A 27,279-nucleotide genomic window follows, 5' to 3' on the forward strand; every position below is an offset into this window, starting at 1 on the left:
CAAAGAGAATCACTGTTAGGTTGAACATGCATAAATATGTAAGTTTCATGATGATACCTTGAGTTACTTTCGAGATATGGAGGAAAAAGTGCAATTTAGCACTTTCACTTGACCTTTTACCTTTTGACCTTTGACCTTTTGGCAAGAAACTTCCCCAAAAATATATATTGGGTAATACATGCCATACATCAAGTTTTAAAAAAAAAAACCTTCAGCCTATTGCATTTTAAGGAAAGTAGTGATATTTTGAGGAGTTGACCTTGACCTTTGACCCCCTGACCTTTGACCCATGACCCCCAACTTCCCTAGATAATCACTGCCCATCGGTACAAGCATATATACTAAGTTCCATGAAGATACCTTGAACCATTTGCGAGATATGGAGAAAAACATGAAATTTCAATTTTTTTTCACAAAATAAACCTGTGACCTTTGACCTTTGACCCTGTGACCCTAAAATCCACACAAAGTATTATCCCCCAAGGATATACCCTCATACTAAGTTTGATGTAAAACCACCACACGGTTCTTGAGATATCGACAAAAACAAGACGGGACGGACGGACGGACGGACGGACGACCCGAAAACATAATGCCTCCGGCCACTTCGTTGCGGAGGCATAAAGAAGGAATGCTCGCGTGTATTTTAATTTCGCGAGAGCCATGCTCGCGTGCATTTTAATTTCGCGAGAGCCAAGATTCGCGAAATTAACATGCACATGAAAGTTCTTGTCTACACTACATGCATTGAATGTTAGGGGCAACTCGCGAAAAATTTCATGCTGCGAAAAAGGCCGTTGGCTCCAATTTGCGAAAATTTCATGCCGCGAAAAATATCGTGTTTGACAGTACTGGGAAAACTTACAAAAGGAGAACGACATATGAATAAACACTGTCAATCAATGTCTCAAAAGGAATATTGACTAAGTCTTTCATAAATGTCATCAAAAGTATTAATGAAATACCTTTTCACCAGGATTGCTGCTGTAGAACATGACGACAGGGAAGAGTTCAGTGGCTTCTATGTCTTCAAACGCCAGACGTGGCTCCTAACATAGAAATGAAGAAAAGTAAACATTTATAAAGAAGGAAAGAACACAATAATGTTCTAGATACTTCTACTCTACTCCAGTGAGTCATCTCTGACTTCTTTAAACAAAGAAGTAAAGTGAAATTCAATTTTATTTGAAACACTTTCCCAACTTAAGCCTTAAGAAAACTAACAATTTACAACACTGGATCTCTTGTACAGTACATCACTGTCAATCACCACCATTCTAAAAAGTTTCCGATATGAACCCATTCACATTCCTGTCCATTGCTGTATGGTTAACCAACTGATCACCACTCTACAGGTTTCAACATACATGTGTCACGAGATCTGTGTTACCCTAGATTGCTCAGACTTAACCCACCCAAGTTTGGCTGGCTCTGGTGAGTTACCCAGTGATTAATATGCCCAAGATTCTTGTATAATATATCAGTACTGATCCGACAAGCGAGGGCCTCCTGTAAAATGAGAACATCTCACCTCTCCGTTCTTGCCGAAGGACACAGTGCGGGCCTCCATGTCCAGCACGCAGGTGACAGAGTCCCCCTGGGTGAAGCCGGGAAGCGTCAGAGTGTGCTCACCATTGTGGTAGAGGTTGCCGCTGTAGGCCCTGTAGAGCCACATGTCCGCTGTAGTACGGTGACTGAAGTCTCTCACTGGATAGCGAGAGACTCCAACACAGGTTCCTTCATTCCCCTTGTTCTCTTTCACCACATGAAACTATGACACAAAGAAAACATAAAATGACTTAAAGGGATGGTATAGTATTGGTGGAGATGAGGATTGTGTTTTTAACTTTTTGCGAGATACCAAGAAACCACATATGAAAAAATACAGAGCATACCATTCTAAGAGCAATTCAAAGTTTATTGGATGAAAATTGGTTCTGGAATAGCTGAGACATCCAAAAACAAAGTAAAACAAAGTGATCCTAATAAAAGGTGGGTCCCACCTTTTATCAGAATTGCTCTATTTTGGATATCTCAGCCATTTCAAAACCAATTTTCATCAAATAAACATTGAATCCCTCTTGGAATCACATTCTCTTTCATATTTCATAAGAGGTTTCCCATTATCTCACCCAAAAATGTTAGAAACCTGAATTTACATAGTAGGCCTCAACTATAACTATAAGATCCCTTTAGAGGGGAATTCTGGACCAGCTTTAAGGTGGTCTGAAATGAAAGAGTAAAATCTTAAAAGAACACCAGCGAAAAATCTGATCAAATAGGATACAAGTTAGGGAAATTATGAATGTGTGAATTTTCACTAATTTTCACAAAACAGTTAAGAGTAACAAATATTATATAAATAGTGAGTTCATGATGTCATTGCTGCAAAACTTGTCATACAGTTTGTACATAAAATCTTGAAATTTCCTTTCTTTTTAATCAAAACAATAATGAATCAGTCTTAGATTCCAACCCATGTCTGACTGATCATTATTTTGAGTAAAATTCTGTAATTCAGTTAAGTGAGTAAAATTATTTCACGTCCTCACAAAGAAAAAAGATTAAGAATCTCACTGATGAAATATATTGATAACACAGAAAAATATACTGCACATTCACTAAGGAAATAGGCAGAGAAACAGAGGCTGACAGTGAGGAGAGATAGATCAAGAAATCACAGAAGAGAGAACGAGAGAATAAAGGAGGGGGGGGGGGGGATTAAGTTTGCTCACCTTCCACTGGTAGCAACCTGCTGTAATTCCCGTCGCTCCCAGGCCATAGCCACGCCCTCCTGATCCATGGACCAGGGTGTGGTTACTCTCTACACTGCAGCACACAGTCTTGTCTGGGTCAAAGACCGCATCCTGGAGGATGAGACCGTCATCCTCCTCATCCTCATCTCCTAGAAGATGCAGATCAGAAAAAGATTAACACTATTATACTACTGTCCATTGGAAGCATAGCATGCCATAGTGAGAAAAGAAAAACATTCACTTCAGAGTGGTTCACAACTTGAAATTTGAGCACGTTGCAAGCTCAGAATCAGAGAACATTGAAGAAATTGTATATGCGCAGAGCGTGCATAACGAGCACGTAGTACGCAATATTTCACAGCTTATCTCTCTTTGTGCGGCTTACATTCATGATATGTTTTCTCTCATGTTTTGCACACAAATATCTTAAGTACCAGGTAGTTTGATGTTCTTATGTTTTGCACATGCTTTTCACATGTTTGAATACATTCTATTTTGAGCTTGTTGCAAATTCTTGAGGAGAGTGCATAGCATGTTGCTGGCTTTTGATGATGTTACACAAGACTTGAAGATGTTGCCCAAGAGTTTGATCATGTTGCAGCGACATGATGAAACCCCTAAAGGACCACCCTGCACTTGGTAAGACACAAAGAAACACTCAGACAGCCATGGATATTTGAAATACTGGCACAGCATGTCTCCCATGACAAGTTATTTATCAGCTGTAACAAATATTACAAAAAGGCACAGATATCAAAATATCAGGCATAGTGATGAAGGAGAAGTAGATGTATGACTAAATGGGTTGAAAATAATCTTTGTTGTGGAAAGGTAAACACAAAAAATGCTCGGTCCAAACAATACCAAATGTGATCACATGGAAGATGTACCATTAAGATTCCACAGGACTCCCATAACATTAACACATAACGTGTACATGAATTCAGCTATAATTTGTTATGGTAATTATGCTAATGACTTAGCCATAGACAATAGGATTTAGCTGCTGCAATGCAACATACTTATGCAATGGCCACTCTCATTAACAGGGAAAGAGCAGAATCTAATACATACACTGTAAATACAGGTTTCAGGAATTCTTCATGTATTGTTTTATTTATATCCCTGCTAGTTTGTATGATAATGAATGAGTAAAAATATGCAAAATCAATTAGTTTCTATTAGAATGCACATTCGCCACTAAATAGATTATCTATCTTGTGTACGTCCAAACAGATATGCTTTATATTACTTAATATTGATCAGTGGTGCTTCGTGTAAAGCTACACGACTAAATGAGAATTTACCACTGTTGATGCTGCTCCCCATGGGGTCTGTGTCACTGGTCTGAGTGGTCAGAGACTGACCTCCCTGGCCTGACACTGAATGCTGTGAGTCCAGTCCAGTGCTGGTCAAGCCACTACGGTCAGTGGAGGCTGGCAGCTGGCTGGCTTTGTGCTGGGCAGTGGCCAGAGGGGCACGCCACATGCTATCCGATATGTTGGACAGAAGCTGCTGAATGACCTGGACGTTTGAAAATAAAGACTGGGGTCAGAGGTGAAGGGTCATGATTGATGTGGAACAGAAGCTAAGAGACATTCAGAGTAAGTGATTACTGTAAAACACGATATTTTCGCGGCATGAAATTTTCGCGAATTGCAGCCAACGGCCTTTTTCGCGGCATGAAATTTTAGCGAGTTGCCACTAACAATCAATGTATATAGTGTAGACAAGAACTTTCATGTGCATTTTAATTTCGCGAATCTTGGCTCTTGCGAAATTGGTGAATTTAAAATGTATGTGAACATTCCTCATTTTACAGTATGTCTGATCAATGCGTTGGATATCATAACATGATGAGGCATAATGCTGTATGCTTCATTATCTCTATTCTGACAATCAGTGAAACGGTCTCATAAAACTTTAGGTCACCCTACTCTCTCTTTATCTCTCCCATCATCAGAGACAGAACACCAAATCACAAGCTGCTAGCTGTCAAATGACCACTAAATGAAAATAACTCTATCTTATGCAACTGATTGACAAATTGCCATACATCGACATCAAACTTCTCAACGGAAGAATTTCATAAATTTGAACTCTATCCTTATCGCCCTGACATTCCAAAAAAAGTAATTCCACAAGAGATACCAACAAACATTTTCAACAAATCAATGCATTTGATGGCTTCTCAAGGATTTTAATCTCAAATCAAACCTAAGGAGAGATGAGGGAGAGGAATTTGGAGCATACCAGAAGGGGGCGGGGCTGGGGCAGGGCTGGGGTGGGGCTGGGGCGGGGCTAAGGAGGGGCTGGGGAGGGGTTGAAGAGGATGGCAAACAGAACAGCATATGGAGGATGATGAGGAAAGGAAATAAAGGGGAAGAAAGAGAGCATGGCTTGCCTGAGTCTGCTGGGTTGTGTTCAAGGTCTTCAGGGCAGGTAGAACCGTCTCAAGCAGATGAAGAGCAAGGAGGCGTGTCCTGAGGTTGTTGATGCGAGGCAGTCCTGTCGGGTGGAAGAAAGTCAACGTTATCATTCACACAAAACATGGTGCCTTTGAAAACAAAAGTTTTAGCAGTCATCACAAGCCAACAAGCAACATTACCAAATGTGACCCCGCATCACAAAACCAACAAAAAGTTGCCAGACATGGATTTCAGGTTAAGGACAGATTCTGAAAGAGCTGACTCTAAGCTTTAAAATGATGTATAACTCAATACAAATGGACTTTCCTAACCTATCTGAATAACGGAAAGACAGTACACACTCTGAAAAAAATGTGTACCTAGAAAAGAGGCTTTGAAGTTTAGGGTCTATTCTAGGGCTTAATCTTGCGAAGCTGTGCCTTAGTGCAGATAATGGGATTAAAAAAAAAAAACAGGATGTAAAACTCTCGTGCAACCACAGTGAAGGGAATATCAAATAAATCTGAAATTTTGAAAACTCCATTAACTCATTCTACAAGTAATAGTGTATTCGTGACTAAAACTAACTTTCAAAGCAGTAGCATCACCCTTTCAAAAATTATCAGTTGAAAGTGAAGAATGTGTTTAATGCTTTTTGAAAAATAAATGGGTGCCACTGTGATAAACCCTAATAATGCTATTCCACAGAAAAAAAAAGAATTGTTCCAAAACAACTGAAAAGAAAATGCCATTGGTTCTTTGACTCCAAACTTTTAGTTCTCACAAGAAATCGGGGTGTGTGACTTTTTGATGGTGTTGTGATGCGCCGTCATAAATAGAATGCATGCAGTAACTCTGGGTAGTACAGTAATTCACCTTCCTCAGCATTTCTTCCCTATCTCACCTGACTGAGAATGATAGCCAATGACGGCTAGCAGGATGTCTGTCCAGTGGCTCTCGGCCATCTTGGACTGGACGACTTCACAGCTGGACACCCGGCGCAGAAACACCAAGAAGTCGCCAAGTGCATTCTGGGCAGCCTGCCGTGTGCGCTTGCCTACGGGTTTGTGCCCTTTGTCTGAGAGAGACAAAAAGAAGATGATTAGAGATAGACTGAGGAACCAAAAAGAATCAGTGAACACTGGATAGTACAGTTAAACCTGCCTCAGTGATCATCTGTTTATAGCAGCAACCAGCAGTATGGTGGCCACTTAAATCCCCCCCCCCCCCACGTAAAGCCATGTTAAAGAATCTGTGCATGCTGGCCACTTGTCTTAACACGGCCAACGGCCATCAATTTTATATCCTGTGGTAGATTTTGACCTCTGTATAGCGGTCACAAATCCACATGGAGCCATAGCCAAGCTGATGATTCAGCATGTTTTTCTGCTTTGCAGCTATGCCGGTCTTACGTGGCAAACAGTTCCATGGTTGCCACCCTTGCAATCAGCTATCATTCAACATAGTAACGCACTTGTGAAAAGCTTGCTTGCTGTATGTGTGCTGGGTGAATAAATGTCATCAAAAATAGTATTGCTCAAAGCATGTCAAACACATTGTTATCAACACATTCATGTAAGTACACATGAATATTTATACACATAAATGTACATTTAAATAGTTATGTATACAACAATTATCCATGTACAAGTCTGTGATCCACACAAAATGTTGAAGAAATGTGTAGGCAGTCAAACCTATCTATTAAGGCCTTTTTTCTCCCTTGGGTGGGTGCTATAGACAGGTTTGACTGTATACACATTATTTGCTCGAAAGAGACATGTAATTTGTCGACTACTTTGTCAACTAGCATTATGTTAAATGTGAATCCAGGATGCTTTTACCTTTTGGGGCAAACTTGGAAGTCTTGAAGTCAGTCTTAGACTGCTCGCTGTCTGTTTCAGACATGGAACCAGTCTTGGTCTTCAGACTGTGGGTCACCTTGGGGTCAGTGATGGCCATGGACATTAGACTGTCCAGTTGGTCCCAGAGGAGGTCCACCACAGACTGGACAATCCTGTCGTCCAGCTGGTGAGCATACGTCCTGCACAGGTTAAAGGGATCGTACAGTTCTGGTTGAGACCTTATTTCAGGTTTCTAACATTTTTAGGTGAGATAATGAGAAATCTCATATGAAATATGAAAGAGCATGCAATTTTATGAGGAATTCAACGTTTATTTGATAAAAATTGGTTTTGAAATGGCTGAGATATCCAAAAAAGAACGATTCTAATAAAGTGTGGGACCCACACTTTGTAACGACCGCTTTGTTTTACTTTGTTTTTGGATGTTTCAGTTATTCCAAACCCGATTTTCATCAAATAAACTTTGAATTCCTCTTAAAATGGTATGCTCTGTGCTATATCATAAGTGTTTTCTTGGTATCTTGCAAAAATTTGAAAGCCTAAATCTCATCTCAACCAAAACTGTACTATCCCTTTAATGATGCAGTGTGACATGCCAGTAATTCTAGAATTTCAGATGATGCATTGGTTTCAATATATCTCCATCATACAACGGTGATCATCAATAAATTGATAATGAAACAGATTAAACATATTTCTAGTAAGAATGAGCTTAGTCTTACAGATTACTGACCACAGGCCTGGAAATTGGGATGAGTTTACATATTGAATGCTTTCCATCATAGACTTCAACAAGTTTCCTCAGCAAGTATGACACACTCACTGTGTCATTCATCTACTACAATACAATGTAGCTGATGTTTCCCAGACTAATAAACATAACATACATGTACATGCATCTTAAATAGGGTAAAGGTTGAGAAAGCACAGAGTCATTCATTTGACTACAATACACAAAAACAACCTGGATTTCTAGCAACAGTATCCTGTACATGCCATATAATTAGCAAATCTAAGTTTTTGTGCAATTGTGGTGATCAAGACTTAGGCATATTATTTGCAAACTGTATTATCGCTCAACCAGTTCACGCACTACAAAAGATTATATGCGTACATGTCATATTCATGTCCGGATGAGAATTCTTATATTTGCGTGCTCTTGAATTCGTGAATAGCATCAGACTAAAAAAATCCACTAAATAAAATCTATGAAACTGAGTAATTACAGTGTACTCCTGTTCAGCCTGTTACGAGTATGGGACTTCAGCATTATCATGTGATCTACTAACCCTGTTGTAATGGCTAGCACCTGCAGAAGACGCATACTGGCTACCTGCAGCACCCTCAGTGTGGGCGGGGCACCCCCAGGCACCTGTAGAGCCAGTAGGGAGGGGTGCAGGGGGCGGGTCAGGGCAGTGTGCCCCCCACATAGCTCAGCCAGGAGGGGCAAGATACCACTGGAGATGGCCAGGTCAAGGTCAGCCGGCTGGTATTTGACACTCAGTGCAAAGACAGTAGCAAGGGTCAATCTGTGCTTGGCACCTAGAACATGGGTAGGGAGGGCGGGACATAACAATCACTTACTGACCTCTGACATGACCTTAGGCAACTCAATCACAATTGAAGAGATAACTGTAATGATTTCATGTTATTCAACAGCAGAAATTCAACTTTGTTAGTGACAAATACTAAAAAACACAGTGATACATAACTCCAGAGTTGAATGAAGTAAAGAAATTCCAACAAGGAAACTAAACTGCTGATTTTCTTGTTTCATACAAGAATGATGAGAGTGGATATAAACTCAACTGGACTGCATTGTAGTATAGTGTGATCATGTATACTTTACTATGTACTACACTAAACAAAGCTGTACTATACCATATTCTACTTTACTTTACTCTGCTCTACTCTACTGTACTGTACTGTACTGTACTCTACTATACTAAATTATATGACACTACACTATACTCTTACTATGTTACACTTTATTATACTATATTTGATAAACTCCAGATGATCATGAGTTGAACTGCTTTTATTCTATGCATTTTGCCTCTCATTACATCATAGGTGCTTATTGCATTATCAAAAGATCATAATAATCCAATTCTACTTGTATGATGAAGAGAGCAGAGGAAGAACGGCAAAAAGGAAAAAAGAAAGAAAGGAAGACTCACTCTTCTTGATAGACATTTCTGATGCTCTCTCAGCCAGCACAGTCACCAGGTGGTTACATATACAATGGGCCACAGTCTTAATCTGTTCCTGTGTTTGTCTCACGGCTGATCGGATCCCATCCTATGGGTGAAGAAAAAGCCTATTTCCTCAGATTTGCACTGACAAACCGAATACACAAAAAATGCAGTAAGCATGAACGTTCATCTTGAGCTTTACTAGATAGGTTTGTTCAGGTCTGGAGTTTGCTTTACATCAGTTGAGATTGTTTAGTGCAGATAAAGGCAGTTTGATTAAATTCACCTAAATTCATTCACAGATTGTCGCTTATGTTGACTTTATCTAGCTTTATAACAAAAAGAGATTAAAACTGGTTTGCAATTGACAAGGGAGAAATACTTCAAAAGTTTATATAGGTCAGACATGACAAAACAGAGAATGAGCAATGGATGTCATGCAACAGCAAAATGTCTCTCGGTTTCTGGGCCACAACAGAAGGAGTAAAAACAGTCTCCTTACACTATAGTGATAGAGCTGCATCAAGTGTGCTGCGTCCCCATTACAGGAGTCGAGTGTGTCGAGACCAAAGGCACCCAGCATGAACTGGAAGTGGGCGGAGGTGAGGAGGGTGAACGAACTGAAGAGACTCTCCGGCATGTTGGTCCTGTCCTTGGTCTTGTCGTCTTGGTTACCATGAAGGAGGGCCAGGATCTGGTTCAGGGAGTCCAGTCTGGTCTGTTGGACACAAGATTGTATGGTGGTAGACAAAAACAACACTGGATGTCAGAGACAGACAAACAAGAACTGATTTTTCTACATACCACTCTTGGAGTCTTTGGTCTTCACCATATGACATGCATTCTATACAGAAAGAGACTTCCTCACTTGGTGCTTACACAGAGAGTATACTTGTACTCAGTGTCATCATCCTGTAACCTCTTGCAATACCTTCAATCTAATGTCTTCAGCAAGAAAGGGCTGTCATCTCATCAAGCATTATGACCTATGTTATAGAGACAGCATTGCAACATGGAACATGACATACACAATTTAAAAGAGAAACTGCCACAATTGAATGCGTTTTGAATCTAAATGATTGATTGCAATTATTTGTGAAATCTGATTTTCAGTGAAAACCCCAATTTTATCAAAATCTCTATATCACTGTTGTACTTTCATCTGTACATAGTTGTACATAGTATTCTCAAATGAAAAATTGCATATATAAATTGAAATTGAAAATTATCAAAGACAACTGAAGAGTATATGGAAATTATGCATTTATACAGGACAATACAGAATCTGAGTCCTTCAAAATCAAATTGAGTGACATGCAAATTATTGCACATTGATTTCCGCAGCAGCCCTCTAACTCTCGATTTCAACAGATAATTTGTGGTTACATCACAACTTCTTACATAATAAGGATGCAGCTACTTTAAAGGGATGGTACAGTATTAGTGGAGGGGAGGATTAGGCTTTTAACTTTTTATGAGATACCAGGAAACCACTTATGAAATAGTACACAGCATACCATTCAAAGACAAATTCAAAGTTTATTTGATGAAAATCGGTTTTGGAATGGCTGAGACATCCAAAAACAAGTAAAATAAAGCAATCAGAATAAAAGTTGGGTCCCATCTCTTATCAGGAATTGCTCTGTTTTGCGTATCTCGGCCATTTCAAAACCAATTTTCATCAAAGAAACGTTGAATTCCTCTTGGAATTACCTGGCTATTGCTCTTTCATATTTCACAAGAGGTTTCTCATTATCTCACCCAAAAATGTTAGAAAGCTGAAGTTAGGTCTCAACCAAAACTTTAAGGAGTCTGGCCCTGGTCTCACCTCTGCTCTGTTCTGCTGCTGCTGTAGTGCCATGGCCATAGTGGCTGGGTCTGTGCAATAAAGGAGCTCTTCCTCATTACGGCTGGTCTGGGCTGGGGAGAATTCTTGGCAGACAAAGTTGACTGTCTCCGTGCATAGACTCCTTACACAGGCTGCAGTGAGAGATATTAAAATGCATCAGCTTTTCATGAAGTAATCCATGAAAAATACTTGGGTCTTTCCTACTATATAAGTGTCCAAACAAACTAGTAATTACACTATTTTAAAATGACTAATTAATTAATTGCACTACTTCAAAACTTCTAATTAATTACACTACTATTAAAACCTTACAATTTTCACTCGTTAAGAGTCAGAGAGGATGTCAAAGACCTTCAAAATCTCAATTTTCTTTGGAGGCAAACTTGAGATATCTCACTATTTTGTCTTTAGCTAACCTGCATGATAAAAACAAGCTTAAATCAGCATTAACTATAAAAGTTTTGCCTGTTAACTAAAGAAATTGCAATAGTGTAAGGAAACACAACCATGCTATCGAGAGAATCATAAAACCTTTTGAAGGCAAACATACCTTACACTATCACAATTTCTATTTTTTTGTGCTAGAACATAACACTAATCTGCCATCACTTTGAATTATTACAATGACTTGCCTGCAAACAAGTATATTTTGTTAAATTAACAAGGATAACAGAACATAGGATTTCTGATAGCATCTCAAACACTCAGTCACCACATATACCTCTCTCCCACTTTGACACACACAAGAAAAACAAAAACAAAAAACAGTCCAGTCAGTCATAAACTTACAGATGTAATCTTTGTTCCTATTCTGAGAGTTACATTTATTTATGATGGCATCCCAAATACTCAGTCACCACATATACCTCTCTCCCACTTTGACACACACAAGAAAAAACAAACCAGTCCAGTCAGCTATAAACTTACAGATGTAATCTTTGCTCCTATTCTGAGAGTTTGATGACCCCTTCCTAGACAGAGCATCACTCCAAGATGACCTTCTCCTGTCCATTGACCTCTGGCTGGAATCCTGACCATCGGTGGACTTGGTCACTTTATCGTCCCTCTCATTCTGATGGGTATAAACAAAAGTATCATGGGTGAAGAGTTAATGCTTGACCACCAACAAACAGCTTTCAACAAGAACATGGGTATTTCGGCCTTCTGAAACATATGTATGGTGTATGAAGTGAAGTGCCTGCGAGTTGTACATAGTAAGCACTGTATTTGCAATGTGATGTCTGACTGGATGAATTCACAACATGTGACATTCACTGCTCTTGTGATATTGCATAACCTTCTTCCCCCCCCCCCCCCCCACAGTGAATCAATGCTACAAATACCCATTATCAACTACTATGAATGGTGCATATTTTTTCATGCACTATTCTAGACTATTTGTACTTGAAATGTGTTCACACACCTCACACTTCTCTTTCAAAATAAATCTACCTTGGGCTATTTATGCATTTGTTAAGCATTCATCATAAGCTGGTAAAGTGTATTTATGATAGCGGACTATCAATGTGAATCTAAAAAGTACGAACTGATATGAGTCCTAGGTGTGCAGTAGTATGCAAAGTTTCAACATAATGTTTGGCAGAGGAGTACCATTTGAACTTCCTGAAAATGTATAAAGGAATCAGGTTTAATAACCTTCTTGTTACAACAAGACCTAGAAACAACTAAACTTGTATGGATATATTTTGGCCTACAAGAAGCCAATTAAGCTGGAATTTCACTACCTTGTTTGGTTGGCTCTCTCCTTTCTTCTTCTGTAATGTATCATCTCCTGAGAAGAAGACAAGGAAAAGTAGAAATTACGCGGTGCGTAACATATGTCCCCGCCGGAAGTAGCATTTTGTAACAAAATGTGCAATATAGGTAAAAAATCAAGGACACACGGACGGACGGACAGACGGACGGACGGACACACGGACACACACACGTACGGAGCCCGTTTCATAGTCCCCTGCTCGAACTCGTTCGGCGGGGACAAAAATATAAGAGAGAGAGAGAGTAGCATTTTGTAACAAAATGTGCAATATAGGTAAAAAATCAAGGACACACGGACGGACGGACAGACGGACGGACGGACACACGGACACACACACGTACGGAGCCCGTTTCATAGTCCCCTGCTCGAACTCGTTCGGCGGGGACAAAAATATAAGAGAGAGAGAGAGAGAAGGAAAAAATGGTTATGGAGAACCTTTAAAGGCAAAAATTGACTGTGATAATGCATACAACTGCATACAGAAATTTTCAATTGGAGCTAATCGTGTACTCTGAATAAGATATTTTTGTGAAATCAAAATGATTACCTGTATCATTGCATCCATTCTCGCGTAGTGCCGGAGCCACGCCTAGCACCAGGAACATGCAGCGTTCGATGAGTGACTTGCACGCCTCGCTGAAGCTGAAGAAGGTCTGTTTGGGGGCGCTCTTCAAGGAGCCAGCTCCTCGCTCGGAGTCCTCTCTCACAGTGTCATCCTCGTCGTCCGTGTTGCCTGGGTCCGGCTTCTGGGCATCGCCTTCGCCTTCAATCTCCAAGTCGGAGAGACTGGAGCCCAGCAGCTGGGTGGAGCTGGATCCTACTTGATCTGCCCCAGGGGAAGAAAGGAGAAATTGTGATAGAGATATCTACCCTAGAGCACAGCCATTGCTCCTACAAACACCCTACAATGTTTATCATCACACATTCGACTTGAAGATGCAATGGGGACTGAAGTGAAATTCACTTCTTACTTATTTTTCACTAACAATGCCTTATTCTTTTCCTATTAGTTACTCTTCACATCAAATAAACATAAAAATGACTTTCAAGTCTTTTTTATAAAGTCAATAGCTTCACATGTTCTCTGTGTTTACGGACAAAAAAACAACAACTAATCTTTCAACCCATAGCATGTAACAGTTACAATGACAAACATTCGGTATGAATATGGACCTACATGTATGTTAAGTGTGAATCATTGCATGCTTTGGCCAATTTTTGAAAATATCAGTTACTTCAAGGATCATCTAAGCACTGTGGTCATAATGGCATTTTGTTAGAGAGAAATACTGAAACTTCCATATCAGATCAATGATCAAAATATTGTCACTCAGAAAAACACAACTATCACATCATGAATATCAACCACCTAGCTAAGATATAGCAGGGCGCATAAAAGACTTCGGCTGAAAGCATCTACGGGTAAACACACAGAAAATTTCAAGATGCAAAAATCACTGATATCCCCATACCAACTGGTTTGCGGTAAAATTTCTTTGATCTCGGACTGTAAGCAATGACAGAGGCAGTAGCACCAGCAGCAGCCGACATCGACGACGAAGCTGATGACGATGAGGAAGGCGTGGCAGCCCCAGCCCCAGGAGGGTACCTGTTTCTCTCTCCGCTCTCTGAGTCAGACACACAAATGGAGGAGTCTCCCATAGCAACGGCCCCCGCCCCTGGTCCCTGGCTCTCCTCCTCCGTCTCCTGGTGTTGCATGAGCTTGGTGGAAAGCAGCTTGTGTCTGACCCGGTACACGGTGCGGTAAACTTCTATCAGCGGCTTGCAGTCTTCCACTCCAGTCCTGGTGATAAAAATGCATTGTTTGGTAAAAAATCTCTCCCAATGAGTTCACACTACGACTTTGATGCATCCTGATTAGATTTCAAGTATCATAAGCTAGAGGATATATGTTTTGACAATTGAGGTATTACCTACGAAATAGCTAATCGTAAATGATCTTTGAAATTTCAGATATGCAGCAGGCAAGAATATGTGGATTCTAAAGCTTCCTCTATGTGTCTTGGAAGCACTGTATCTTGACATGAGCACTGAGATGAATTTCTGGTCAAGATTAATGTGATAAGAGGTTTACTTCATCACACTAAATAAAATCTTAAACACAATATTTTACTTTAGAGATTAAAATCAAAGAAATAAAGCTGGCAAAACAAAGTATAACTAATCAATGACAGTCATTTGAACAGATGAATTATTCAATCAAAATGGCCTTTGCAAGAAATATGATGAAGTTTGACAGGGGATGAAAATTTACGCAAAGGGGTGATAAGACAACGCTGCGCACTGGCACTGGTCCGACGGTCCCTAACCAGTAAAAATCACTGTCGGACCAGTAGCTTTTCACGAATTTACCAGTAAACAAGAGACCCGCGGGTCTAGCGCTCACCTGAGTATCGCAAGTTCACCTTTCACGCAGTCACTAATCTCAATTATTCACAGCTCTACCAAAATTTGACCAGGCATTCTCAAGTAGAAGATGAAAATGTACCATAAGGGCCCAAATTTTTTAAGATTCCTTAATTTGGGGGGATTGGGGCCCCCTGGGGCCCTCTGGGTGGGGCATGGTGCCCATTTTTATAAATTGAAATCCCATACCCCCTAGGGATGCTACCTGCCAAGTTTGACGAAAATACATCATGAGGTTTTCAGGAAGAAGATGAAAATGTACAATTCAGGCACCCCATTTGGACCTTCCCAACCAATCCCCCCCCCCCCCCCTCCTGCCCCCAAGAGGGGCACCCCTGGATCTCCTATGAACAAACTTGAAACTACAGTCATTAATGTACTCACTCATAGTATTATCTTAGCTCTATAACTTCTGATTCTAGAGAAGATTTTTAAAGATTCCTTCATTTTGGGGGTTTGGGCCCCCCTGGGGGCCCCCTGGGTGGGGCATGGTGCCCATTTTAACAAATTGAGATCCTATCCCCCTAGGGATGCTACCTGCCAAGTTTGGTGAAAACGGATCATGGGGTTCTCAAGAAGAAGATAAAAATGTACAATTCAGGTCCCATTAGGACCCCGCCTCACCCCCCTCCCCTGGGTCCCAAGGGGGGCACCCCTGATTCTGCCATGAACAAACTTGAAAGTGCAGTCATCAATGTACAAACTCATAGTATTAACTTAGCTCTATAACTTCTGGTTCTAGAGAAGAAGATTTTTACAGATTCCTTAATTTTGGGGCATTTGGGCCCCTTGGGGCCCCCCTGGGTGGGGCATGGTGCCCATTTTCCCAAACTGAGTTCCTAACCCCCTAGGGATGCTACCTGCCAAGTTTGGTGAAAATGGGTCATGGGGTTTTCAAGAAGAAGATGAAAATGTACAATTTAGGCCCCATTAGAACCCCTCCCCACCCCCCTCCCCTGGGTCCCAAGGGGGGCACCCTTGATTCTGCCATGAACAAACTTGAAACTACAGTCATCAATGTACTAACTCATAGTACTAACTTAGCTCTATCACTTCTGGTTCTAGAGAAGAAGATTTTTACAGATTCCTTAATTTTTGGGGGGTTTGGGCCCCCTGGGGGCCCCCTGGGTGGGGCATGGTGCCCATTTTAACAAATTGAGTTCCTAACCCCCTAGGGATGCTACCTGCCAAGTTTGATGAAAATCGGTCTCGGGGTTTTCAAGAAGAAGATGAAAATGTAAAAAGTTTACGCACATCGGACGACGGACGACGGACGACGCACGACGCACGACGCACGACGGACGCCGGACGAAGGGCGATCGCAATAGCTCACTTGAGCCTTTTGGCTCAGGTGAGCTAAAAATGGAAAAACTGGGCACCTACTGGTCCCACAGACAGGTCGGACCAGTAGAAGAAATGGGTTAGTGTGCAGCCCTGGATAAGAGTTTATAGCAGTTGATAGGAGCCCATTCATCTCAAGTTCAAGTGATCTGAAATCTTGAGGTTACCTTGATTTCTGTGTGGCGACAGCCATCAGACCGGTGTGCTTGAGAAGGCAAGCCAGGAGACAGCGAGTTGCTCGGTCCAAGAGGTCATCCTGCTCCTCATCGCTTGTTTCCCAACCTTAAGAGGGGAAACAAAATATGCAGTATTCATGTCACACCTCCTAAAAGATCTTAATAAGCATGAGATGATATCTACTTACTGATTTGTATCTTAAAGGATACACTCAGAGCTCAGAGAAAAGAGAAACTAGATATATCGCTACGGCGACTGATATGCCTCCGCCATAATGCATGGTTCTCCTAATAGGTCTATAGTACAATGTCTTGACAATGTGTGATGACAGTTTCACACAATTGGCAAAATATTAAAATGACAGGTTTGACACAAGTGTGCTGAATGTTCACTTTCCTAGAACTAGGTTCAATTGGATGAATGATTAAAATGTCAGAGTGCAGGTATTTGGGGAACTGATGATTTTTACTTGACTTTTGACCCTTTTATAAGTTTATGCATTTAGTAATTTTCAAGGTATTGAGAAAAAGTATAATTTCAGTATCAAATGGGAAAATAGCATTATCTAAACCTGGCCTTTGACCTTTGACCTCACAGTTCCAAAGAGAATCACTGTTAGGTTGAACATGCATAAATATGTAAGTTTCATGATGATACCTTGAGTTACTTTTGAGATATGGAGGAAAAAGTGCAATTCAGCACTTTCACTTGACCTTTGACCTTTTGACCTTTGACCTTTTGGCAAGAAACTTCCCACAGAATATATATTGGGTAATACATGTATACATCAAGTTTAAAAAAAAACCAACAAAACACCTGCAGGCATTGCATAAATATAAGGAAAGTAGTGATATTTTGAGGAGTTGACCTTGACCTTTGACCCCTGACCTTTGAACCATGACCCCCAACTTCCCTAGATAATCACTGCCCATTGGAACAAGCATATATACTAAGTTCCATGAAGATACCTTGAACCATTTGCGAGATATGGAGAAAAACATGAATTTCCAACCTTTTTTTTCCACAAAATAACCTGTGACCTTTGACCTTTGACCCCGTGACCCTAAAATCCAAACAAAGTATTATCCCCCCAGGATATACCCTCATACCAAGTTTGATGTAAAACCACCACAAGGTTCTTGAGATATCGACAAAAACAAAACGGGACGGACGTACGTACGTACTGTACGTACAGTGTACGGACGGACGGACGACCCGAAAACATAATGCCTCTGGCCACTTCGTTGGCGGAGGCATAAAAAGGGCATACATCTGTTTATCCATAAAATCAGAGTAGAAAGTTACGACACTGATCATTGCTGTGTTATACTGAGACAGCATACCACTGAAATCAATCCAAGAAGGCAAAATTACAATACAAGAACAAAAAAAAAAAAAATGTTCAAGTTCACAATCAATCTTGAAGCAATATCAATGACTGATTAGTAGAAACAATCAGAAATTATGATTCATGAGGAGTTGATTCAATTATTCTATTTATAATTGAAGATAAAATGGCTACTAAGAAGACTAAAAGGAGGGTCTGAAACAACACCATAGGGAGAGGGAACAATGAGGGAGGAGTAGGAGGAGAAAGGAATCCCATAGTCCACTGCACCTTTACTGAGGGTGTAGTCCTGCATGGTGGTCCAAATGGACTGACCGGGCTCCCGGCTCTTGCCCAGTGTGAGGTCCAGCAGGGAGAGGCAGGCCTTGGGGATGTTGTGCTCCGAGATATCGAAGTCATCGTCGCCGGACAGCGCTGCCTCTGACATCCTGCTGACTAGTTTGTCTGGGGTACATGGAGATAAAAGAAATTAAGAAGATTGACACCAAACCTGGTCTACACTCTTTATACACTCTTTCTTGGTGTCACATAAAGCTTGTTAGCGTAAAACCACCTGGTCAACACTCCTTTATACACTCATTCTTGGTGTCACATAAAGCTTTTTAGCATAAAACCACCTGGTCAACACTCCTTTATACACTCTTTCTTGGTGTCACATAAAGCTTGTTAGTGTAAAACCAATCACCTCATTAACACAGTGACACAGAAAAAGTGTTGTTACCTCAGGAAGAAATGGTGGAAACCAACAGACCATGCATCATTTCTGTAAACCCGCACAATTCTGAATCACCGCTGAACGTTCAGGAGGAATCAAAAGAATAACTTAATTTTTGGAAAGCAACGTGTGTGATGTCTCCTTTTTTTCAGAAACTTTCCATCTATGTGGGTTTCCTGGATCAAATTCATGACTACATGAATTTACATGCATGCATGTTCATAACAAAGGTTATATGCACATACATGCAGTGTAAATCTTCAGTGATTCCACATTGTGTAAATCTTCAATGATTTCTAAGAACACATAAATTTCCATCAGTTTATATGAAATCATTACTTGTAATTCATCACACTGAATAAACTTCTGAGTTCTACCAGGTAGGCATAATTGGAACATTGCCAATTTTACTAGTATTACATGCAATGGTGAGCCACATTAACATTGCCCTTAACTTTTAATCATCCCAATATCTTGCATAAATCAAAGAGTAGCCCTTCCTGTTCCAATTCTGTCCATCTGCCTGTCTGCCTGTCAGTCTGTCTGTCTCTGTTTGTTTGTTTGTTTGTTTGTATTTCCATCTGAGAAGATGGCTGGATAGCTCATATTCAGCTATGCTAAGCTGGTCTTCCATGGGGTCCAGTTGGATGTGAGGCGGGACCACTTCACCGGGTTAAACACCCTGCTCTTTGCGATGACTGGATGAAGCGGGATCTTTTACGTGCATGAGTTGTGACTCTCTCATACACGGGACCTCCATTTTATGTCCTATTCGAGGGACAGAGTGTTTTGCCTCTTGCTAGAGGGGACAGTATGATTACACACAAGATTGCTCAGTCCAGACTCGGGTTCAAACCCGGTTCGCTTGGATCGGAGGCAGATGCGCTACTGACCGAGTCAACTCACCACCCCACCCCTTCCCACCCCTAAGCTGCCAACACTCACCAATGTGCTGCACCTGTGTCTCCCGTCCATTTTGGGTCAGTCTGGACACCATCCAGCCACTGGTCTCTCGCTCCTCCTTGGAGAGGGGCTTCCAGGCCAGCATGCCCCCCAGGCACCAGCCGATGACCAGGGCACAGGTGCGCTCCAGGTCTACCAGCCACACCCAGCCACGCACTGGCTGGGGGAGGGGCATGGCTGTCGGGTCTGGAGTGTCTGATGTCACTGTTAATGGGAGGAGGAGGAGGAAGAACATGTAATGGAGGACCCTATTTCATTTCTGTCTAACTATTCAACATCACAAGGCTTAGTGCTATGTTCACTTTAAGTGTAGCAAGGGAGATGAAACTGTTACATAAAGGAACTTTTCTCCACCACTGTGTTGTATTTTGATGGATTTCTGAGGAATTTCATGACATTACTGAACTGACAACAATGGTAACCAGGTTTAACAAATCAATTTAACTCCCATTGGGAAAGGAAGTGAAAATGTAAAACTAACAATCTATCACAAGACATCATGTAAAATAGTCCAATATAATTTATGAAAGAAGATGAGAGACTACAGCAAGATATAGGTTAGGGTTTTAGTATCCTAATTTTGAGCCAAAACAAAAAAAAGTTTTTGTCTAGATTAAATGACATCAATGACTTTGATTTGTTGGTTTTTGTTTATCAAAATCTGCTATTACATGGTGGCTAAAACAGGAAATGATTCAAAATCAGTGGTTGATGCAAAGTGAGTTCACCTCTCATCGGCCACTCCATCTCCTGCTCCTCCAGAACGACTGCAGCCGGAAGGAGACGGTTGAGCCTGTCTAGCTCCGGTAGAAGGGTAAGGAGGTGGTGGAGAAGGGGGCGTGTGACAGACACCGGTAGGAGGAGGAGGGAGTGGAGGATGTGGGACAGCATGGAGCCAGCAGCAGAGTTGTATAACACATCTTCAGAAAAGGCAGAAAGAAAAAACACAGTATTAATGAAAACATTTCATAACAATCATCTACAAATCACAATATACAATACAGCATACAGACACATGAACACAGTATACTCTGTATACTGTCTAGTAGTAACTGGGGAAGTACAATGTATGATTATCTTCTCTCTCACAGAGAATCTTTTTATGAAGGCTAAATTCAAGCTCCCTCTAAAAACATGGGGGGGGGGGGGGTTCAGCCACATGTTTCAACAAAATGTAGATATATGTCATTGTTTATCATCATGATATGACATGACATAAAGGCACCTCAATCTACCATATTGTATGTAATGCAGATGTCTTGGAATATACACAACAGAGTATCTTTACCAAAACCTTGATCAGTCCATTACTTTATGATTACAATTAATACAAAATTGATATCAAGACCTTGAAGTAACATTAAACAATACTTCTTGAATTTGTTTCATGACATTACAAAATTACAATGACATTACACAATTTCTTATTGTAATCATGTTGTGTTTAATATCATTCATATCCTACACAATTCATTGCCATGCTCTCAGAAAGTCTCAACAACAGTGTGTTTATCCACACTCTACAGTGACTCTCAAGGAAATGTAATGACAACTGGTTTGGAATCAAGGCAATCAGGGTACGGGTGAGAGAGTGAGTACCTCTAAGTTTGCTCCTGATGGCCTGGGAGGTATGACTACCGCTCTGCTTCAGGAGGGTGGTAGACCTCTGGAGAACCTCCACAGCATGAGGGAGGAGGAGGCACAGGTGTTTGTGGAGGAGACAAACCCCGGAGGAGATCTGGGCGGGGCAAGAAGAGGAGATGAGGGTTAGAGTCTAAGTGAGATACAAGTTTATGTACACTGTAAAATGACGTAGCATGACTTCAATCATGGTGCAAGCAGTTTTCAACCTCCTTGTACTACTATAATGATATTGCCTATGTTTTTTTTATATCAAATGATTGCACTTTACTTTTACAACCTGCAGCCTTATATACTGTATACGCCATATATTTTGCGAATCGGGAATTTCCGACGATTTTGCGAGTGGTTAAATTCGCGATCGCGGAGTCCAACGGAGAAGAGTACACGCGTACGTCACATTCACATTGGGATCAGAGTCAATATTTTCGTGTGTCTTTAACTTCGCGAATAGCACCTGCCCTGCAAAATTCGTGAAAATAAAAACCTCGCGAAATATTTGGCGTATACAGTAACTTATACACCAATATGACAGTGTTATAGGTGGATTCTTACTCTACAAAATTAGTTAATGATAACTCCAGGATCAGCCTTTGAAGAACAGGCTATGTTCTTTGAATACATTTCCTCGAACCATTGCTCTAATATTTTGTTTTCTTATCAGAAGTGGATAAAAACAAACATGAAAAGTTTACAAGATGGATGGATGAATGAATGAATGAATGAATGAATGAATGAATGAATAAATAAATTAATGAATAGAACTGGTTTACCTCATCAGAGTTACTGACATGGCAGTATGCCAAGAGATGTTTCTGGAGAGATGAGAGAAGTTCTCTCAGGTGAGATGGTGGTGCCCCATCCTCACAGGGTATGGATGGCTGGCGCTTGTCACTGTTTTTCTCCAGCTCACCAAACGCTTGCTCCTGTTGTACAATTTTTGATTTAATATTTATTCTTATTTGATTCATTGGTTCCTGTATTATCATTGTACATGCACATACATTGTTGGTGGCATGCATATTCATAAACATAAGCTGTTAACAAAGTATATTTCTACATTGCCTTTATAATGTACTGCAAAACGTAGCAGCAATACAACAAATACAGTTGGGGAACGAATATGGGTGTACAATGTACATTTAAAATCAAGGTTATTATCACTGTATACTGAATATGAGACAAACTTTTGCTGAAAATAGAAGAACAAACGAGGGGCATAAAATGTTGTATTCAAACTTCTGGCATTGAAGTTCATAACATTATCAAATCCTGGTAAACTTTACACCAATGACAATCAGCTACAGTAAAAAGGCTTTCTGACTACCATGGTATTTCAGTTATGAACACAACATGTGACAGGCTTAACCCTAACTTACCTGGGCTATTTAGCGAGCTTGAATTCCTGGGGGGGGGGCATTATGGCCCCCCCTTCAGATCTCGGCCATTGATCGCGCGATAGCCGCAAAATTTTGCATGAATACGAAGCCGGATGTAGTCTACAAGACTCTTCAATTACATTTTCAAAAAATTGCATTTTCTATTTTAAATCAATTAATTATGCAAATATATGCAAAAACCTCATTTTCATCTGTAATTGGCTTATATGAGCTTATGGAATGCTGATTTTTGGTGTAAATATTCCTAGTGACATTCCAAACATTCATGCGTGAAAAAAAATTCAGTATCAAAATTAATTTCCTGTGTTTTTTTATTGTTTTATCAATTTTTTATGTATTTCTTTGTTTTTTCGAACTTTTGTTTTTGTTGTTTTTTTCAACAGAAATTGTCATGCAAATTTTTTGAAGCATAATTATACTAAAATAAATTGATTTCAGCAATTAGAATTAAAAATATGAATCTTTATATGAATTAATTGAAAAACACAATTTGTATTGACTTTGTACACAAAATCACGTTTTTGAGCAATTTTGGGGTTGATGAAAATTTTTTGAAGGGGCGTGGCTTCGGAACGGTATGTCCGGGCGTGACAAATTTGGTCTCAAAAGTTGCGCGAGACTTGAAAGTAAAAAGTCAGCGAGCGGCGCGGTCACAAAATTTTGTGCGCCGGAATGGTCGCGGAATTTGTCGAGGGGGGAGGGCCACTATGGCCCCCCCCCCAGGTAAGTTAGGGTTAAAAATTCAGCTAAAAATATATGTTAAGGAAGAATATCGTGTTGTATGACTTAATGTGTACCAACTGTGTGATCCAACATAGATAACTGCAATAACAGAAATTGGTCATACAGCACTTGTTAACAACGGGTCTCAAGAAAACATAATGTCCTGGTGGTATGAAGCATCATCTCCTTCATCAATGCTATCCGTGTTTATGGTAGTACAAGATTCCATTTTATTCATTCACCGCAAATGGAGCGGGGTGGTAACCTGATGAAGTGGTCCACCCATCTGTTCACATAAGAAAATGGGCAAATGATGCCAACCCCTCGTGGTTCGCCCCAGGTGACTACCAATAGTATGGCATCAATGGCCTCAACCTGGCACACTGTGCCATACGATTAAGTGTTTTAATTATGAAATGTGTGAGAATATTTTCAAAACATAATGTCTAGTTTCATACACTGCTTTGAAGTCTACACACCTCAGGCATTGATGACGGAAAAGGGAAATTATAACTACAAAGAACAAAACAATTTCCCACTTACTGTGTGATATCCCAGGTTTCTGAGCAAAGTCTTCATCAAGACCTCTGCTAGGTGAGTGTCCTGACCATTAGAGGCCCCCATGGACATGACTGATCCTTCAACCTCCAGAGGGGCATCAAGCTCCCCCTCTAGGGGAGATGTGAACCCCAGCAGGGAGGCAACGTGGATGTTCTCCTGAAGACTGGTGAGAACGATGCCCAGCTGCATTCTCTATTGGTTGGAGGCAGAGATAGAAAGTGGTATCATAATGGACTGGTCCATCTCACATCTTAAAGCATGCAAATCGTGGTTGTCACGTGAGAACGAATGCAGGAAGGAGGAAACCCTAAAATTGCTATGCAAAACTCTCAACCTCATCTCTTGATTTCAACCCATGGTTCAAGCGAATTAAATTGATGGTCATTTACAAAGGGCAAACTCATTTTTGTTTACTGTTACCACTGGTCTTTGGGAGCACTCTCTTATCAGCATAACCCCAGCATCGCCAGGGACAAGATGGACATAGAGGGCAAAACATCTCGTCAAAGCCCTAGGCAGGACTAAGCTGAAAATCTCCTGTTCATCAGATCACAGTGCTCATTATCTACGCTGGACTAACCTGTCCCTTAGAGAGGCTGTCCCACCGATCCGGTCCCTGGGGAAGGAGGGAGTGGAGGAGCTCCATACGCTCCCTGAGTGGTGGTAGGAGGAGAGGAGCCCCAATGGATAGAGTATCACTCACAGCCTGGTAGACAAAGATGAGGGGATAAAACATCATTAAAGAGTGAAGACCAAACAAATCTTTTCATTTTCACCGCTTTTGGCAATTCCCTTACAAATAAAACAAAAGTAATTATAGTGTCAACACTACTACAGTACTTCACATATATAAGGACCATTCTTCCCCTGGAAGGATGCCAGAAGAAGCTGATTGTCAATTGGCGAAATGTCACATGATGTAAGTTTCCAATAAAGTTTTTTGACATATAAGAATTTTTGAGGTTACACTTCGACTGGATGAATGATAATCTACATCAGTTTACAGTTTGTTTCATGCTTTACATCATCATCATCATCATCATCATCATTATCATTATCATCGCCATCACCACCCAATCACAATCATCACCATCATAATTAGAATTACCATCTTCATCATCATCACCATCATCATCACCATCAACACCATCATCATCACCACCACCATCACCACCACCACCATCATCATCACCATCATCACCATCATCATCATCATCATCATCATCATCATCACCATCACCATCATCATCATCATCATCACCATCATCACCATCATCACCATCACCATCACCACCACCACCACCACCATCATCATCATCATCATCATCATAATAATCATCATCATCATCATCATCATCATCATCATCACCATCACCATCACCATCACCATCACCATCATCATCATCATCACCATCATCACCATCATCATCATCATCACCAAATAATGGCATTCTATGGCACTGACACTGAATGGATCAAGCCAATCAAACTGAAACCCAACCTTTTGGATGGACGGCGGTGTGTTGGCATCAATGAGACGAAAAAGGAGGTGTCTGAGGGGGCGGGCCTGAGAGCCGAGGACGCTAGCTGTCAGTCCACCTGCCAGGGCCAGCTGAAGGTGGGTACAGAGCAGCTTCAGGCACAGCAGCACAAACTGTTGGTGTTCCCTGTGTCATGAAGGGTGCAGAGAGGGAAAAAAATGTTATTAGAGACATTTTGCAGATGAAACAAAAAACAAGTTTTAGTGCTTCAAAACAGTTCTAAATTGCGGGTTAGGGATGGAAACAACCAATGTCAAAATTTCAATCAGCATAATCAATGTTGAGTATTGTTAAATACACAAAATGTGAACAATAGTTATGATAAAATTGTTTCTAGATTTAACTGTTTACAGTTATGGTTTATTAAGAAAAATAGTGGTATCTCCTTATATTTCAGGCATTATTGTAGAATTTTTATATGGTAGGATTTTTTGTGATACAACGGACCTACACATATGCATCAAACGAATTTGTCATTAGGTAACACGAAAGAAAATTACCCACTCTATAACACAGATGATGCACATGTCTTTTCGTGCGTAAGTCAAAATATAGTGTGCATGCGGTAACTATGGAATTCAGCCTAAACCCACTCGGCCCTGTGGGTTAAGCATTCCATATTTAACTTATGCATGCAATTTTGACTGACCCACTCAGACCTGTGCGTATTGACTCACCTTGCGGTGGGGAATGGTGGTGGAGGCGTGGGGCTATTAAACCCTTCACAGTAGTGCTCAATGAAGGAACGCAGGTGGGAGAAAGTACCTTCTTGGAGATCCACACAGAATGGACGATGCCAGGCCACAACTTGTCTGAATGTTTGGGAGCAAAGCACAAGTCACATTTATTGTCATGACAATAAACAGAAAACTGGTCCCATTTTGATGTTCAAACTCCAGTTCAGGATGACCGATTCAAGAAATAATCAATATACAGGGATCTTTCAAGGATAAAATGTTATGTTTTTTTGTTTAAATGAGATTTATTTTTAGTCCAGTTATTTGATTTTCCAGACAAATTGCACAAAATTTTACATAAAAATTTACTGTAGCACTGCTACTTGTAAATAACTTCAAAGAAATCAAAACTGAATCAACTAAACCATTATCTAAAAATGCACTGGTGTCATGGGGATATGGTACAATATGCATGTATCGTAGAGTCATACCTACCAGTTGGAATTTGATGAGTTTGGCAATGTGTCAAAAAGGTTTAAGTCCCTTTGCAAGTTGTGATGCCAACCCATGATACTACGCCGGTCTATTCTATAGGCATTGACCACTGACCACTGACCACTGACCGCTGATCACTGACCTGTCAGAGGGCAAAGCCGTCCAGGCCACGCTGTGAGATGTCCCTGCTGATATCTGGTGAATGGTCACTCCTTCCAGACTGGTCACTTTCTTGACCCTTGTGATGGGGCTAGTGGTGTGGCCTTGACCACACTGACCCATGGCATTGTTGCCCCATGCATACACCTCATTGTCTGTGGAACAAAGGACAGGTGAGCTAAAAATATGCAAAACACAGTCACAGTTCATAGGAAGACTTCAATGACCCCATCAATTTTTTTTTCTTATCAACCTTTTATT

General features: G+C 40.7%; 1 protein-coding gene across 1 annotated transcript in view; it reads right to left on the minus strand.

Annotated features, from left to right (window-relative positions):
• The window catches only part of LOC139717095 (probable E3 ubiquitin-protein ligase HERC1), a 78,479-nt gene that overhangs the window by 41,780 nt on the left and 9,420 nt on the right, over window positions 1-27,279 (minus strand). The window contains 26 exon segments of the mRNA XM_071628601.1: window positions 966-1,049; window positions 1,532-1,771; window positions 2,736-2,910; window positions 4,024-4,280; window positions 5,161-5,264; window positions 6,069-6,242; window positions 7,009-7,208; window positions 8,319-8,571; window positions 9,210-9,330; window positions 9,727-9,942; window positions 11,053-11,204; window positions 12,001-12,145; window positions 12,819-12,865; window positions 13,398-13,676; window positions 14,323-14,654; window positions 16,786-16,900; window positions 18,414-18,587; window positions 19,804-20,025; window positions 20,550-20,741; window positions 21,421-21,559; window positions 22,236-22,388; window positions 24,129-24,338; window positions 24,727-24,852; window positions 25,648-25,813; window positions 26,365-26,499; window positions 27,002-27,173. Of these exon segments, the coding sequence (XP_071484702.1) occupies window positions 966-1,049; window positions 1,532-1,771; window positions 2,736-2,910; window positions 4,024-4,280; window positions 5,161-5,264; window positions 6,069-6,242; window positions 7,009-7,208; window positions 8,319-8,571; window positions 9,210-9,330; window positions 9,727-9,942; window positions 11,053-11,204; window positions 12,001-12,145; window positions 12,819-12,865; window positions 13,398-13,676; window positions 14,323-14,654; window positions 16,786-16,900; window positions 18,414-18,587; window positions 19,804-20,025; window positions 20,550-20,741; window positions 21,421-21,559; window positions 22,236-22,388; window positions 24,129-24,338; window positions 24,727-24,852; window positions 25,648-25,813; window positions 26,365-26,499; window positions 27,002-27,173 (4,583 nt within the window).

Source organism: Diadema antillarum, unplaced genomic scaffold (assembly GCF_040938485.1).
Source record: "Diadema antillarum isolate AM-2024a unplaced genomic scaffold, OU_Dant_1.0 scf00000071, whole genome shotgun sequence".
Classification (NCBI taxonomy): Eukaryota; Metazoa; Echinodermata; class Echinoidea; order Diadematoida; family Diadematidae; genus Diadema; species Diadema antillarum.